At 37.2% G+C, this 17828-nt stretch overlaps 2 protein-coding genes across 2 annotated transcripts in view; both read right to left on the minus strand.

Annotated features, from left to right (window-relative positions):
- Positions 1-7997, minus strand: part of antxr1c (ANTXR cell adhesion molecule 1c) — a 35652-nt gene extending 27655 nt beyond the window's left edge. Inside the window, exon 1 of the mRNA XM_048170179.1 lies at positions 7361-7997. Coding sequence (XP_048026136.1) covers positions 7361-7506 — 146 coding nt within the window. The 5' untranslated portion in view covers positions 7507-7997. The remainder of the gene's footprint in view (positions 1-7360) is intronic.
- A 4308-nt stretch (positions 7998-12305) lies between these two features.
- On the minus strand, positions 12306-16615 carry rbp3 (retinol binding protein 3). The gene is made up of 4 exons (XM_048171024.1): positions 15082-16615; positions 14793-14983; positions 13222-13364; positions 12306-13113 (listed from the first exon to the last, which is right to left on the minus strand). The coding sequence occupies exons 1-4, from the start codon at positions 16252-16254 to the stop codon at positions 12788-12790; spliced, it is 1833 nt and encodes a 610-aa protein (XP_048026981.1). The 5' UTR covers positions 16255-16615; the 3' UTR covers positions 12306-12787.
- Positions 16616-17828: the final 1213 nt, after the last annotated feature.

The raw sequence follows: 17828 nt of genomic DNA on the forward strand, positions 1-17828 counted from the left end.
TGTTGGTAAAACAAAATGCTGTTTGTGTTCCTCTAGAGAAATGCTAATCTAAGGACTTTGTTTTATCCTGAAGAGTAATGAATGCTCCTAAAATCCTCTTTCTGGACCGGCGTGGGAGGAAGATGTTTTTATAACACAGTCAACAAAAGACGGGCCAGCGCAAAGCCAGCATGCTCTGAAACGGCAAAACAGACCATAAGTAACAGAGAGGTGAATGTTGGCAAGAATATGCAGGTCATGCTAAGGCCTTGCCACAGTTTTCAACTTCACATTTTCGAACATCACAATGGACTCTGTTTGTGTTGGAAGCAAGACTTTCTTGAGGTAACAGCAATCATGGGATTGGTGCCTAGCTTGCAGTTTTCTCACCTGTGCAAACAGCGTTAGGAAAGGAAGCGGTCTATTCTCAAGTGAGATCCTTGATGAAATATGTTGCGGTGCCACTCTTTGATCTAATTTTAATGGGTTATACTAAACCATATAAAACCTACAGCAAGATTTCAACTGAATAAATCAACTCTGAAGATGATCCTAATCTCCAGAGAAAGGAATTACGAGCGATCCGCAAACAGCGACGTCATCTTTTAAGTGACCCTCAAAACTCATGTTTTCTACGGTTACACATACATGGATATAGGCACATATGTTAAGACATGTGAAAGTCATTGCGGTTTGATGCAACAAGAGCCAAGACAGGAAGACTCACTGGAGCAATATTTGGAAGAGGGATAATTAGAAAAGTGTGTTGCTCTTACAGGTCTCATCTGCTCTGAGATCAGTCTTCCAATCTCTTCCCTCAAGATCGAATCCTAAAACTGACTTTTCAGATCCGCGTTTCTGCCAGAACCAGAAACCAAAACATAGCTCATCTCCATGCTGTCGAGTGTAGTTACCTGTCAGCACGTCAGATTAAAGGAGCTAAATGCTAATAATTGTGTTTAAAGCACCAGAAAACGTGACTGTCGGTTTAAGTTTATGTGAAGTCAGCATTGCCTCCCTTTCCTCCTGCTTTGTAATGCCTGAGACATGGTAAAAATATTATGGTGACATTTCCCTGACACTGCTGTTTTAACTGCTCCTCTGGGACCTCAAACATCTTTTAGGCCTAGAGCAGTTTAACAGAACAAGTCTGGATGATCTCCGTCGTGTTTATAAACAGCCTTAAAGGGGCCGTAAGCATTTTTTGGAATAGTACATATAAAATATTAAAATAAATAGGTGTTGTGACACTCGACACTCCACAAATATACTTATACATCAGGCATCCTCAAATAGAGGACCCCGGCTTGGTTCCAACTGGACCGCGAGATATAATGATAACGGTAGCACACCGTTTACAGTTTCTAGTTACGTGTCAAAACAACAGAGCGGTTCACACAACAAGCGCTCAGGGTCATTTATGGTAATGATCTTTTGGCGCTTTATCCTCTAATATTTTTATCTAGAGTCAAACATGCTTCATTCAAGCTCTTATGTATCTGCGTGCTTTAGAAACAGCCATACTCTGTTTTCTTCCAGTTCCTTACACACACCACTTGAACCTTCTATAAAATAATCATTCATATAATTCAAAAAGGTTGAAGCGAATTACAAGGGTGTTTGCAGTGGGCTGTTTACATTAATCTTGCGTCATAAAAGTACAAGTACATTTTCAGACTCGGCCGAATGCACGAGCGCTCTTCTTTGTGAGCATTTGAGCATGCGGTTAAAAAAGAACCTACAGCACCATCTGCTGTTAAAAATTGCGATGCATTTGAAAAATATCAGAATCGATCCACGAATGGCGATGCATTGATATATTGATATATTGAAAACCCTGAACCCCCATAGAGTATCTTTTCTGACATTCTGCTCTACATATGTAGGCTATCTAAATGTAAAAAATAATAATAACTTGCATATCTAATTGGGCTCAAATGATGAGATGTTTAAATTTTTTATAGAAAAATTCTCAGATGCCACTGCTTTGGCTTTGAGGGCCCAATATCCTCATCTTTGACTCTTTAGGTTTTTCTTTTACAAAGCACTACTGGTGCCCAACTATTCCAAATATATTGTCCGGACCTCTGCTGGGAAGAAAATATAGAGATCGGACCTCTTGGAAGATTAATTGAATACCCTGCCCTGCTATACATGCAATTCACTGCAGTTTCCAGCTGAAATGAACACTAGTGGCAGTAAATCACCAACAACTTTCATTCCTTTTCATGTAAATTAGGATTACAGGGGCAGATTATTGATTTATAAAGACTTATTTTTGCACTATACTATTTTATGACCTCAATAAACTGTTTACCATAGTGCATCACTTGTAAACTAATACATTTTGACATTTGCATCACATATGATTGGCTTTTCTTATGTAGTAAACTTGCTCATTCGGTCACCTGATGCAGCATTGCACTCATAACATGATTGGGTGAGAGTCCCGTGAAACACGAGTCACGATAAAAGAGCTCCAAGACTAAAGGAGACCTATTATGCCCCTTTTACAAGATGTAATATAAGTCTCTGGTGTCTCTAGAATGTGTTTGTGAAGTTTCAGCTCAAAATACCCCACAGATCATTTATTATAGCTTGTCAAATTTGCCTCTATTTGGGTGTGAGCAAAAACACAGCGTTTTTGTGAGTGTCCCTTTAAATGCAAATGAGCTGCTGCTCCCGCCCCCTTTCCAGAAGAGGGCGGAGCTTTAACAGCTCAACAACAACAACAAAGCTGGAGAATCTCACGCAGCCAAAATGAGGATTGTCAGTAACGGTGTTCAGCCTTACATTGTTCAAACCGGAGTCGACACTGATGGAGAGACTCAGGAAGAAGTTACAACTTTTAGACGTTTCTGAATGGTTAGTGGATAAATTGATGTAGTTGCTGTGGAGTTGATTCAACTCATCCACTAGCATGTGCCGTCATGTTCATCTTTTGTGTTGAATTGACCCTCGTTTGTGAAGCAGTCCGGCGTAAAATAACGGCATGTCAACAACACTCTACTACAACAACTCTTCCTCTTCTCTAAAGCAGCCCAAGAGGAGTTTATGTTAAGTTTCAAGAGGAAAAACCCATCAAAACGATTAAAAATTGTCATATTTGAGTAGTGCATCCCATCCTAGAATAAATGACTGCACTCCAGTTCAACTTACTGGGCTTTGAAAACCACTAACCTACATTTAGCTTCAGATCTGAGCTGTGCATGTGAGCCCACGCTTCTTCGATTTTAGTCTTTCAGTTTTCTGCACTGAAAACACAAGCTCTCTGCATATCCGAATACTTTTTACGCCCTGTGTAAACTTCACAGCAGTTTCTGGTCTGCATCCAGAAAGCATATTTGTGGTGTGTGATAACATTTAACTAGGAATGCATGTCTCTTAAAACTGTTCCAGGACCTTTACCGGTAGGTAAAACTGAATTCGGGTGTATTGGGAAACTCAACATGGCTCTCAGAGAAGGGACTGATGCTAATGAATCCTTGGCACCCTACAGCTGTTATCCTGGCTGTTTTAAAACAGATGACTCAATGCCTGGGTTATCTTGAGCTAAACAACACTTACTGAGACCAAAACTATGATTGCTTCAAAACACTCATGAAGATGATGAAATAAATCAGACCACAATATGTGTCCAGACATTGCTGACAGACAACAAAATAACAGATTCCCAATCTCAAGAGTCAGGTGGTCTGAGGGACGTAAAGCGATGGCTTAAAATTCTGTCATTATTTCCTCATTTCCTTCCATTGCAATGCATTATATGGACAAAAAGATCTTCAAAATATCTTTTGTTTTTCACAGAAGAACGAAAGTCAGGTTTGGATAGATAAGACGGTGAATATGATGATACAATTCTCATTTTCTATCTTTTTAAAGGGATAGTTCACCCAAAAATGAAAATTATCCCATGTTTTACTCACCCTTAAGCCATAGGTGTATATAACTTTCTTCTTTCAGACGAACGCAATCGGAGATATATTTAAAAATATCCGGACTCTTCCAAGCTTTATAATGGGATTGAATGGGGGGCGAGATTTTGAAGCCCAAAGAAAGTGCATCCGTCCATCGTAAAAGTAATCCATATGGTTAATGAAGGCCTTCTGAAGCGAAGCGATGGGTTTTTGTATCCATATTTAGGCCTTTATTAAGCTCCAGAGCCACGTGGATTACTTTTATGATGGATGGATGCACTTTTTTGGGCTTCAAAATCTCGCCCCCCATTCACCACCATTATAAAACTTAGAAGAGCCAGGATATTTTTAAATATATTTCCGATTGTGTTCGTCTGAAAGAACAAAGTCATATACACCTTGAACGGCTTAAGGATGAGTAAATCATTGGGTAATTTTCATTTTTGTGTGAACTATCTCTTTAAGAACCAGCAAAAATCACAAGAGTTCAGTTCCTCTGAGGACGTCTGGTTTGAAGGCTTAGCATTCCCACGGACAACTTCTTTGTTTTATTCCACTTGTTAAATGGCAGGCCATGGGCTGGTAGACTGATTCTAAATCACTACCCAAGGCTGCCACTTCCCAGAAAGCCTTTGGGCCACATGAAAGCAGAAGTGGAAGCAGTGATGCCAGGCTTGAAGGACAATTCTGGGGCATATTTGCGTAATATCTTTATATCTGGCCCTTTTTTTAGCCCCACATTTGCTATTTTGTGCAACCAATATTCCACTGAAATGTTGAGACTTTCCACAATGATTCACATCACTTAAGAAAGAGGAAGGGAGCATATCTTTGTTCAATTTTAATCTTATGCCATCAGTCATTAAGTGTTGGCCAATAGTAAAAATGTTTTCGATTCCAAAATATTTAAATGTTAAAGATGTTTTTTTACTTGCCTAGTGAGTTTCAAGGACCATACTGATAGATATTTTTTTAAATCTCATAATTTAAGATCCTTGAGGTGAGATGTCAAAACAATACTTTTTGATCAGATAAACATTCAGATTCCTCGAAAACAGATCCAGGAAAGCTCCTTCTCAGAAGCCCAGTAATGGTGCACCTGAAGCCAAAAACTCTTGCACAATACAGCTGTTGTTTGTGATGCTTTGATATTTAAACTTCCTCTCATTTGGTGATGAAACATATACAGAACAAATGATTTTGCCCTCTATGCACGCAAAGGCACGGTGATTAAAAATACTGACTAATGCATGCAAATGAAATTGCTTGAATTTGTCGAATGTTCTTAGAGGGCTGCAGATGTTCATGTGCATGTGATTTTACTAAATGTCAGTTTTTCCAAAGTCTGTAAAGAGAAAAAGGAGGGTGTTGGGGTTGGCTATGTCTTCTGCCATCACATCATGAGAAACACTGGGTGGAAAAGGACCTTGTATTTGCTTGCTCTCAGCTAAACAATTCCAGAGCATGTTGCAAGACACATGAAAATCATATAACGTGAACACAGGATTTATCATGCATTTACTGGTTTCAAAAGTGTAAAAGGGTCAATCATGTGATGGGTTATTTTTTTTGTCCAAAGGCCTTAATAATAATAATAAAAAACAAAAATATGACATCCAAAGTATGTAAGTTAGTACAACTAGATCTCTTTTATTGAATCCAAAAGCTTTTAATTATATTTTGCTACATATAAAGGTATTCTAAAGGTCATTCGGTTTAACCGTCCAAAGGCCAATACAGCCATTTAATTTGTGATTAAAATATCTTAAAATGTAATAAATGTATATATTTTTTATTCTGGCATGATTTTATAACATCATATATCAACATAGTGCAAAATGGTATTAAAATTTTATGTAGAAGTCATTGCTTTGTTATGAGAAAGAATTTCTGGAAAAATTAATTTCATTAATGTCATTTGGAGTAACCAATATAAAGGGACCATTTTGGATCAAGTCATGTGGTCAATATCATGTGACAGGATGTGACATCATTCAGACACCTGCATGGTCATGAAGCAAAGTAACTAACTCTCTTTTAACTATTTGAAAAATTCATGTTTTTACTTGCTCATATGCATGTCCCGAAACATCAGGTCATTTGGTGCAACCGCTATAAAACATGGAAAATGTTGTAATATTTTAAAAACTTGCACTAAATATAAAACGTTTGATTGTCCTTTTGCTAGCTAGCTAGATATCAGCCTGTTTGCATTGTTTGAAAATATCGTCATTCGGTGAAACTGAAATTTTGGTTAAACCGAATGACTGTTTTGGTGACAAATTTTGTAAAAAATGACAAAATCAGTGTTAACTGATTATAAAAACCACATAATCTCATTGTTAACACTTAATAAAACTTCAAAATTAATTATATCTCCATTATGTTTTTTTTTACACTTTTAAAAACCTTATTCGTCAATGACCCGTTAAGAAATAAAGGAATATTAAACCCAACTAAACAAATAAAAGATCAATGCTGTGAGCCTCATAAGACTTACAACATCTATGACAGTAAAGACAATCCTAAACTTACATTTTGCATTTTAAGTCTCACATACAAAAAAAAAGGTGTTTTATGTAAATAACTGTGCGATTAGATTAAACATCCTGTAAAGAATCTTCCCAGACCGACACGTCCAAATCGTGGGAAAGGATGTTGTCTTTCTGGGTCTGTTAAACAATGGTCAAACAGGACAAGAGACAGGAAAAGAGAACCACAGAGGAATGGAGTTGTGACCGTCTGAAGTGCTTATTCAGCAGACTTCACATGTACCACCCCTTTGCTCATCATTACACACACACAAGGCACAAAACAACAAGTTGGCACAATACAAAAATAAACCCAATGACTTCTGCAAACTGTCACTGCTAGTGCATTGTAATGTCTGTCTACAAATAAATATTCCAAGTGGAGGTTTTCGCAACAATGCCATCGAAGATCCATTTATCTAATCATTTTTTTGTGGAATGGAAAGGTTCCACGGATTTTAAATGGTTCTTCATGGAACCAATGATACCAATGAAAAAAACTTTAGTGCACAGTTTTGTCTCCCTGAACTCTAATTGAACCTAGCCAAGTGATACCAAACAATGGACATCTGGTGAATATCTATTTTGGTGAAGGGGAATTTGAGAAATTTGGGGAAAATACAGAGGATGTGAGTGGAAATGTACTGGCCTACTTTATCCAGGCAGTATCTCTCAATGTGGAAAACATCAGGCCAACAGACCGCAAAAGCATCCCTAACATTTGCACTTCATATAGATCATGTTACCTTTATATGTGATTGACGGGTTTAGCCGACAGCTGTAAAACCAAAGAGATTAAAGATATAACTTACAGATTTCTTTCCTTTAAGTTTGAGAGAGAGAGAGAGAGAGAGAAGGGAGAAAGAGAGACAAGGTTTGGTTCTTTGTTTCAAAACAATGAGCAAAAACGATTGCATTATAACTCTTACTTACTTGTCAAGAACAAAATACAAGTCGAAGGCGCCCTGACATGATCTCTCCTCCTCCACATCTTCTTCAGCTCCCGCAGATGGAAGCGTGAACAACAAAAGTCCAAAGAAAAGTACGCAGAAACACATTTTTACGACTGAACGTGCCATCGTTTCTTAATGCAAAAACATCAATCCGCAGTAAAGCAAATGGTCATTCACATTATCTCTAATATCGAGCCTGAAAAAGAGCCTCTGCTGAGATCCTGAGGGAAGGATGCACACAAAGAAGAGGAGTTTTAGCGGATGTTGACGCAGTCCTTACTCACATCAGTCTGAAAACTCTCAAAACTGGAGATAAGATGATGAAAACACGCTATTCCCCAATGTGAACTGCACAGGAAGACGATGTCCAGGAAAAACACCACACACACACAAAAAAAAATCCAAATGTGTGTTTAGTGTTCTTTATATAAAGCTCGGGGTGGTTTGTTGTTTTGGGGGAATTTTGAAGAACTTTTGAAATCCACTTGTAAAAAGGCCAGATGTATTTCCCCCCAAGCGCTTGATTTGGCTATTTAATGTAAATGTGCAAAGCAAAGACGGAGTCGTTTGAGAAAAGAGTACAGTCTCGGAGTTGGAAGAAGAGGTGCTGGTGTCAAATTTCTTGTAGAAAAAAAAAATGGGTCAGTTTCTTCTCCTGCTCCTTGAAGGTTTCCTCCCTTCCTTTGGATATGCAAAATATGTGTTTTTGCGCTGTTATTGCCTTATTTTTTGCTACTTTTATTCTTATCTGCTACTGATAATAATAAAAACTAGAATAGAATATTTGTACTTTCATGCATTCTACAGAATGTTTACCAGTATACTTTATTTTTTAACAAATCCTCCCTCGAAATCGGGTCTCCCCAAACTCAGTTAATGATTATCATAAGTATATACGAATGATATTAATTTAAAATACGCATAGCTTACTATATAAACACATTATCGCATAATAAAACCAATTGAACGTCTTTTCTTACACTTGATTGTTAATTAATAACTAGCCTAATAAGTGAATAATTGAACATCATTCGTTTTATTTATAATATAAATATCTGGACATTTAACACTTAATTTAACACAAAATTACATGCTGATTGAGAATATACAGTTGCAAGAAAAAGTATGTGAACCAGTTGCAGAATCTGTGAAAATGTTAATTTTAACAAAACAAGAGAGATCATACAAAATGCATGTTATTTTTTATTTAGTACTGTCCTAAGATATTTTACATAAAAGATGTTTACATATAATCCATAGGACAAAAAAAAAAAAAAAAAAAAGCTGAATTTATTCAAATAACCCAATTCATAAGTATGTGAACCATTGATTCTTAATACTGTAGCTGGATGATCCATGACTGTTTTTGTGTTTTGTGATGGTTGTTCATGAGTCTCTTGTTTGTCCTGAGCAGTTAAACTGACCAACGTTCTTCAGAAAAATCCTGCAGATTCTTCAGTTTTCCATCATCTTTTGCATATTTGAACCCTTTCCAGCAATGACTGAATGATTTTGAGATCCGTCTTTTCACACTGAGGACAACTGAGGGACTCAAACACAACTATTAAAAAAGGTTCAAACATTCACTGATGCTCCAGAAAAAAACATGATGCATTAATAGACGGGGGGTGAAAACTTTTGGAATTTGAAGATAAAGGTAAATTGTATTTAATTTGACTTCTGGGAAACATGCAAGTATCTTCTGTTGCTTCTGAAGGGCAGTACTAAATGAAAAAAAAATAATAATAAATTCAACAAAATAGGAAAAATTTGGACTTCTTCATCCTGTTCAAAAGTTTTCACCCCCTTGATCTTAATGCATCGTGTTTCCTTCTGGAGCATCAGTGAATGTTTGAACCTATTTTAATAGTTGTGTTTGAGTCCCTCAGTTATCCTCAGTGTGAAAAGATGGATCTCAAAATCATACAGTCACTGCTGGAAAGGGTTCAAATATGCAAAAAATGATGGAAAACTGAAGAATCTGCAGGAGCTGGAGGATTTTTCTGAAGAACAGAGCTCAGTTTAACTGCTCAGGACAAACAAGAGACTCATGAACAACCATCACAAAACACACAGTATTAAGAATCAAGGGTTCACAAACTTTTGAACTGGGTCATTTTAATAAATTCAGCAATTTTTTTTTTTGTCTTATGGATTATATGTAAACATCTTTTATGTAAAATATCTTACTCAGGAAGTACTAAATAAAAAATAACATGCATTTTGTATGATCTCTCTTATTTTGTTAAAATTTTGCACATTTTCACAGATTCTGCAAATGGTTCACATACTTATTCTTGCAACTGTACAGGGTAAGTGCAAATGTGTGTATAAACGAAGCTTCAGGCTAATGCTAGTATATAGCTAACTAATACAGACATAAACGTCATTATAACGTAATTTAAACAGCATTTATCATAACATGATTTTGTAGGATTTGTAATCAGGTGCTAAAGAGAGGTCTATTAAAAGCAATTTGAACCAATGGGATCGCTTGGGGTCCTAAAAGGGAGGGGGGACCCAATTTGTCAGTACGTCGGTGGGACTCCACTTTATTTTCCAGTGGGTGCGGCCATTAGTAAATTAGATGGCTTCCGGTGTCATTCGCTTCCAGTTATTTTTAGCTGTACAAAGCAGCTGCTTGATATTGTAAACTGGTATTTCTTACCATATTATTTTAATGTAGCCTACTGTCTTATTCATAAACATCTTGGTTTGTAGCGTAAACAGTTTTACACTTAACAGCGCTTATTTGATATTCTTCTTGTTATTTAACAGCTAATAAATCGTAATGATCTAGCAAGGCCTACTATTTCCAGGTGTTGGGTCAAGATTAATGAATTAACAAATTGTTTCTATTTTATTTATTTTCCCCTTTCCTTATGTTTACAATTTCAGTGAGGCCCTTTCAGCAGTTTACATCGTTACACCAGTAGGTGGTGTTAAGAGTGAGTGCCATTTTGTGCGAAATGGTGCTCACTGCAGAGCCAATGGGTGGAGCTAGACAGCCCAACCACACCATAACCCTATATATCCCTAAACATAACTCCACCCATTGGGTCCACATTGAGCACCACATGGAGCCAAATGTCGCCCAGCTCCTCCTCTCTGGATGTAATCTACCTCTGTAGATCCAATATAGGTGGAGCTTAACCTAATTAGGTTTAGGAATAGGTAAGGTTAGAGTGTGTCTGGACCTCCAAGCTCCACCCATTACGTTCAAAGAGGGGGAACTGGATGTCAAGCTCCACCCATTGGCTCTGCAGTGAGCAGCTTCTTGAGCAGTGTTTCCTGCAGAATTGGACTTCTTTTAAATTGTTGCTGCGGGTTAAAGTTGATTTCCACCCATGTACGTATGATTTTGGTTCACCAACACCCCCGAAACACCCCCCAGACATGTATTCAGTGGAGAATTCAGCCTCCCAATGGAGAAAATCGCATTAGGCTATTTGTGGGCTACTTTTGACTGGCCATTTTTCTACTTTTCTACAGACCTGGCAAGTGAGTCATTGAATCAACCAATTTTTTCAAAACGCTCATGACTTTAAAAATGCTCTTGGTAAATCCCCAAATCCACTTTTGTCAATTTAGAAAAACAACAGTAACAAATTAAGAGTTTCAACAACCTGTATTTTACCTTATCCCCGTCTCTCTTTATGGTGAACGATATTGGCTCACATGATGAACTAAACAATTTCTAACATAGTGTTTGTCATATCCTCTACATGAGGGTCGTGCATTTCTTATTGTGGTGCATTATAGAATCGAATTTCTATAGTGCAGTTTTCAGGCACCATTACAAAATGTCTGACACCCAAAATACAGCAGTAAATAAGAGGACAGAGCAATTTCGGTGTACTGAGTCTTTAGTTGTGTTCGACCTATTGGTGAATGACATTAAAGTACCGGAAGCATTCGGAGCCAAATCACTTTTGTGGTATTTTCATGTTGTACACCGATCAGTCTGCTTCAAGTCAAACACACCTCAGTGAAAGGGGCATATTTCCTCATAAGATCAATCAATGAAAGCCCGTTCTCAAATACAATTTGCTTGTGTTGCAGTCAGTCTAAAACCAGCCAAAACCAGCATGACTGTTGCCAAAACATACCTTATAATAAGCAATACATTAACAAAACTTTATACAGCAATCAATTTTTATTGTTGGGCCATTAGACCTCTAACTTTAACACGTGTCCTTACACTATAGTGTATTGAAGGTGATTTATTCCTGTTGAAGTCCTGTTGACAACAGTGCTAAACAATTGTAATTTAGTATGGCAGTGGATGTATTTGACAACATGCTTTGGTCCACTGCTGGATGAAGAAGATATGCTGCCATCTTCTGGTTCTTGTTGCTAATTTCTAAAAGAAAAGGCACAGTAAATGCATGTATATATATATATATATATATATATATATATATATATATATATATAAAAAACATTATATAGTTTTGTAATGACAGTCAATACAGCAAAAAGTGTATTATGGTGGACTTACCAAATATGAACGTTTTTGCTTATATGCTGTGTGGTTAAGTGGTTTGTGTTATATATGTGATTTTAAAAATTACACTCTAAAACAGTCTGGGTTAAAAACAACCCTAGTTGGGTTGAAAATGGACAAACCCAGCGGTTGGGTTAAATGTTTGCCCAACCTGCTGGGTAGTTTTATTTAACTCAAATATTGTGTAAAAATTACTATACTGCTTGCATAAAATGATTTTAAACAATAGTTGGGTTAAATAAAACTGCCCAGCAATTTGGGCAAACATGTAACCCAACTGCTGGGTCAAAACAACCCAATCGTTGCATTTTTTAAGGTGTAGTTGAGATTGCATGTAGTTATTTTAAGTATAGGTAAATAATCTGGAATCGATTTATGTATGTTGTATTATATGTATTTAAAACACATTACAATTATAACAGTTTCCATGTGGTATTTATTAAGTTTTATCATTTAGTTTCAATCGCGATTTTCCCCAAATATATAGTAAGAGATTTAAGTTGCATTTGAAACAAGCCAAATTTCAGTTTAATATGCATGAGTAGATGTTTACAATACAAGCATATACAAGCTTAAACACATTTTAAATAATGTGTACAAAGTAAACTAGTTCCATTCAAGTTCAGAACAGGCCTAATCTGAATATCACTTTGAGAATATTGAGAACATTCTCCTCCAACAAGTTTGCGTTAGAGATTGCAAGCTTCAGATTGGATGTGTTCGAAATAATACAGAGAAAAAGAAAAAGAATAGAAAAAGATTTGAACGAGCAACAGAAGTCTTAACTGTGTACTTTCTAAACATTAATGATTTATACAGATCTACAAAGAAATATGCCATCCTTCTAAATAACTGATTTGCTATATCATTTGGCTTCCATACCAGGCCCAGATGAACAACTTATTTTTGGCCGGAAAAATGCTTATTGAGGATGCCCTTTGCCGTGTCGAGGGCGGCATCAGCAGGCACTGGAATGTGTGGGGCAATCCCAGCACCCTCCCAGGAAGGACCCTGAGCATCGTCTGAATGGCTGATTGGAATAGACAGGAAGACATCGCTTTCGCCCACACGGAAAGTCTCTGGAGGGTGACAACCTCCACGGGTCGCCTCACCGATAATCATTGCACGTCCCAGCCTTTTCATGATAAAAACAAACTCTTCAGCAGCACCAGCCGTCACACCACTTGTGAGGATTATCAAACTCTTCTTGCTGCCGTATCTCTTGCCTAGATAGATTAGAATTGCACACTTAATTATATACAACAAATTATCTAAACAAATTCAGGACACTGCATTTTTTTTTAATGTTAAGATCAATACTTATACTTTAGTACCTGAAAGTTGCGCAAGGGTCAGAAGATCTCTTGTGGTATTGGAGGGTCTGTCATAAATGTGGTCCAGCGCAATCTGCTTCTCACCATCAAAGAAGTATGAGCAGAAGCCAGCAATAGAAGAGGTAGGCCCACCAACATTGTTCCTTGAAAGAATCGTAATATCAAAATATGTTTAATTGTGGATTAAAAATGTTGGAATTTGTACATTATTGAATTTCATTCAGAACTGGTTAAATATTTAGCTGGATTTATAGGGCCAGATTTACTGTGCGCAAACCCTCTTTTTGCGTTAAAAACTACTGTCAGGATTTACTAAAGATACGCAGTGAAAAATTAGCGCTGAAAAGGCATGGACAGGGTTATTTTCGCATCTGTCCTTATTGCATATGCATTTGTAGGAGTTTACTTTTTCAGATGCAAAATAAATGGGAGGAGAGTATTAAAATGAATCATGCAAGGTTATTTACTAAGGTTTGAGCTAGTCAATTTACTGGTATTTGCAGCATAATTTACTGCCCAAAAAGGCATGTCTTAAATCAGATGCTACACTCTAAAAATGCTGGGTTAAAAACAACCCAAGTTGGGTTAAAAATGGACAGTTGTTGGGTTAAATGTTTGCCCAACCTGCTGGGCAGTTTTATTTAACTCAACTATTGTTTAAAAATTATTGTATTCTTGCTTAAAATGAACTCAAAGTATGTTGGAAATTATCATTTATTAATATACATTAATTAAAAAGTTTAATGAATAGTAATTAAACAATAAACATTTATTAAACTGCTTATTAATAAATGTTCACCTTTATTATTGTTGCCTCTAGTAATTATGTGTCTTTTATTTTCCAACCTATTGTGGGTTTATTTTAAGCAGTATTTTTTAAACAATCGGTGAGTTAAATAAAACTACCCAACTGCTGGGTTAAAACAACCCATTCGCTGAGTTTGTCCATTTTCAACCCAACTTGGGTTGTTTTTAACCCAGCATTATTAAAGGGGCTCTATGTAAGATTTTTACTTTAATAAAGCATAAAAATACCCCGATGTTTGCAGATATTTAGGAAACATGCTAAGTTCACCTACTTGTTCCTCAGAAAAACATTGCTACAGCCAGATATTCTACTTTGAAATGTGTGTTCCGTGTCGGAATGTCTGTCTTTGTTTTGGTCTGTGTGAAACCGTGTGCTGCCAGTTTATCCAATAGTATGTCGACATCACAGGTTGCCAGTTGGCGGAAAACACCGCGTATTGCAACCATGGAAACCAACAAACAAACTGGGTCAGAGAACTGCAGATTCTACTTGACCTAAAAAGCCTCTGAATCCATCAACCCGCGTCTTTGAATGAGGGGGCGGGCCAAACAATATTTTGAATTTGGACTGCAGTACCTATTTTGAACACTGGGTGTCATTCCTACATAGAGCCCCTTTAAAGTGTAATTTGCGCTGTGCTTGGTAGATTGCGCGCCGTCAGTAAAATCGGCACTTTTTTTGGAATTGCGCTTTCACGCTAATTTGCCCTGTTTAGTAAATCTGGCCCTAAGAGTGAGAAACAAATATACAATACAATAATCACCTCAGATCAATGATCAGCGCGTCAGTGTCAACCACTTTGTTCCAGACATGCTCCACAATGATCTGAGCAATGGCAGCAACATGTTCAAAATCCCCAAACATGTCGAAGCGAAGGTAACCAATGTTGTTTTCAAATACGTCAGTGTGGAATGAAACCTTGATGAGCTCAATGAACATCTCGGGTGTGGGATTCTGGAAATTAAAGGAAAATTGTCATTCATAATCTCAGAATTGTTATGTGTAAAACTTTTTCTAAGAATGCAAAAAGTAGTGCATATACAAAGACTCACCATTGGAGGAAGTGCAGGAATATTGCTGGTGGTCTTCAAGCATTTGTCCCCTGACAGTTTTAGGAGGTCAGCAGAGAGCTTTACTTCCAGTTCTTCTTTTGTGGAGATCATGCTATATTCCCCACTAGATGCAAGCTTCTCAGCGACAGCCTCCCCAAGACTTGGAAATGCATAGTTGTCTGCAACCAGTGTGGCTGCCGCCTGAACCAACCCTGGGATTTCAACACGAAATTTAATGATTGCAATCGCAGCTTCAAGGGCATCTTCCGCAGCAACTTCGACATCTGGTGCCACTCCGTTGATTTCCCAGCTCTTGCCAGTGATGGGGTTAATAGACTTGGCAACAGGTACAGACACATAGAAGTCGGTGTCACCCACCTTGATTTTGTTAATTTTTACAGTTCCCCCAGCTGTGTTTTCCCCAACAATGGTGGCCCTTTTAAGGTGTTTAAGGCAATAAGCAACATCTTCTGCAACCCCAAGAGTATCCTTGCTTGTCAGAATGATCAAGGGTTTGGAGGTTCCGTATCTCTCTCCCAACAGGGTCGGCATGGACCACAGCTCTATGGTGAGGTCGGAGGTGCGATCGTACACCGAATCAATGTGGATTAATGGCTCAGGATCGGTGTAATAAGACACAATATATGGAATTCCGGATAGCTCACCACTGACAGCGTTGCGGAAGTCAAGAATCATGGCGGATGTTGGGAGGATTTTGTCCCAGACGTGCGCCAGCAAAAGAGGCCCAACTTTCTGAGCTATCTCCTCACCAATGATTTGCTGAATCTTCAGGTAGCCAATGTTGCCATCCAGGATCTCAACTTTGACGGTGGATTTGATCATTGCGGCCAGCTGCTCCAGAGGCATGTCAGGCATGGCCGGCGGCGCTACAGGAACGAAACCTGGCTCGTATGTGACTTTCAATCTGGAATCACTAACTGTTTTTTTAACCCCATCAGTCAGAACACTGGCAAGGATGGCAGGATCTGAAATGCCGAGGATCTCCGTGTTACTACTCGCCGCATCAATTGCCTCTTCCATGCCGGCGAGCTTTTCTGGTGAGCAGTAGTTGTCCATGAGTATTTTTGCCATATCCACAATAAGTGTGGGAGAGAAAGCACAGTGAGCCACATTACTGAAAATCAGCGCTAGTAGAACTACAGCTTGAGCCATTTTGGCCAGTTTCGGATTCCTGCTAATACGGCGCAACTGAACTCTCCTTCTGCAGAGAGGTTTGTCAACTGAGTCTGCTTTGGCCGTCAGGTTTCTGGTAACACATGCATAAGAAGCTTTTCTTCACAATAAAACCTTAATCTCATTAGCCAAAGTTCTTCAGTTAGAAAATAACAAGCTAAAATGTATGTTACATACACTCTTAAGGGTTAGGTTTAGTTCTAAAATGGTTCTACACAGTACCAAATTAGGGTTCTTCAGCTCGTAACAATAGCAGAACCCTTTTTATAAGGTTCCATAAAGAACCAATGTTGAAAGTGCTATATAGGACCTTAATGGTGTTATAATTAACCTTTTTAATAATAGTTTATTTTCTCTAATATTAGTATATTAGTATCTTTGTATTATTATTATTATTAGTAGTAGTAGTAGTAGTGGTATTAATATTATTTTTATGTATTATTTATTTATTGTTTTTTATTGTCACTTCCAATTGTTTATGTACAAACAATTAGGTCATTGAGGAATAAGGTTTTTAAAAATGTAAAAAAAAAAAACATAATGGAGATATAATACATTTTAAAGTTTTATTAAGTGTTAACAATGATATTATGTGTTTTTTTTATAATCCATTAACCATTTTTTTTTACAAAATGGACAAAATTTGTCAGCAAAAAAGTCATTCGGTTTTAACCAAATTTTCGGTTTTACCAAATGACACTTTTGGTTATAACGAATGACGATATTTTCAAACAATGCTAACAGGCTGATATCTAGCTAGCTTTGCAGGTGTCTGAATGATGTCACATCCTGTCACGTGCTATTGGCCATTGGTTACTCCGAATGACATCAATGAAATTAATTTTTCCGGACATTCTTTCTCATAACAAAGCAACGACTTCTACACATAATTTTAAAACCATTTGTTGATATGTTATAAAATCATGCCAGAATAAAAAAAATATATACATTTATTACATTTTAAGATATTTTAATCACAAATTAAATGGCTGTATTGGCCATTTAATGACCTTTTGACAATTTTTAAAATACCTTTATATGTAGCAAAATATAATTAAAACCTTTTGGATTCAATAAAAGAGATCTAGTATGTACTACCTATCTATGTTTTTATTATTATTAAGGCCTTTGGACAAAAAAAAAAAAAGACCTGTCACGTGATTGACCCAATTATGTTTATGAAGGCCAAAATTAGCAAAAAATGGATTGTGTGTGAGCCCTTTACAATTTTAAAAGGAAAAAGTGATAGAAAAGTCATGGGATAGCTTTAATGTTTTTTTGTGACTGGGTATGTCATAATAACTAATAATTAAAAGAAAATCTAACAATATGAATCATAAATTCAATATCTCTATTACTTAATTTGTGGGAAAGAGAAGATGAGTAGGCTATCCTTAGCTGGCCCCACTTAGTTCACCCAAAAATGAAAATTCTGTCATTTATTACTTACCCTCATGCCGTTCCACACCCGTAAGACCTTCGTTAATCTTCGGAACACAAACTGAGATATTTTTGTTGAAATCCGATAACTCAGTGAGGCCTGCATAGCCAGC

This window comes from Megalobrama amblycephala, linkage group LG20 (genome assembly GCF_018812025.1).
Source record: "Megalobrama amblycephala isolate DHTTF-2021 linkage group LG20, ASM1881202v1, whole genome shotgun sequence".
Classification (NCBI taxonomy): Eukaryota; Metazoa; Chordata; class Actinopteri; order Cypriniformes; family Xenocyprididae; genus Megalobrama; species Megalobrama amblycephala.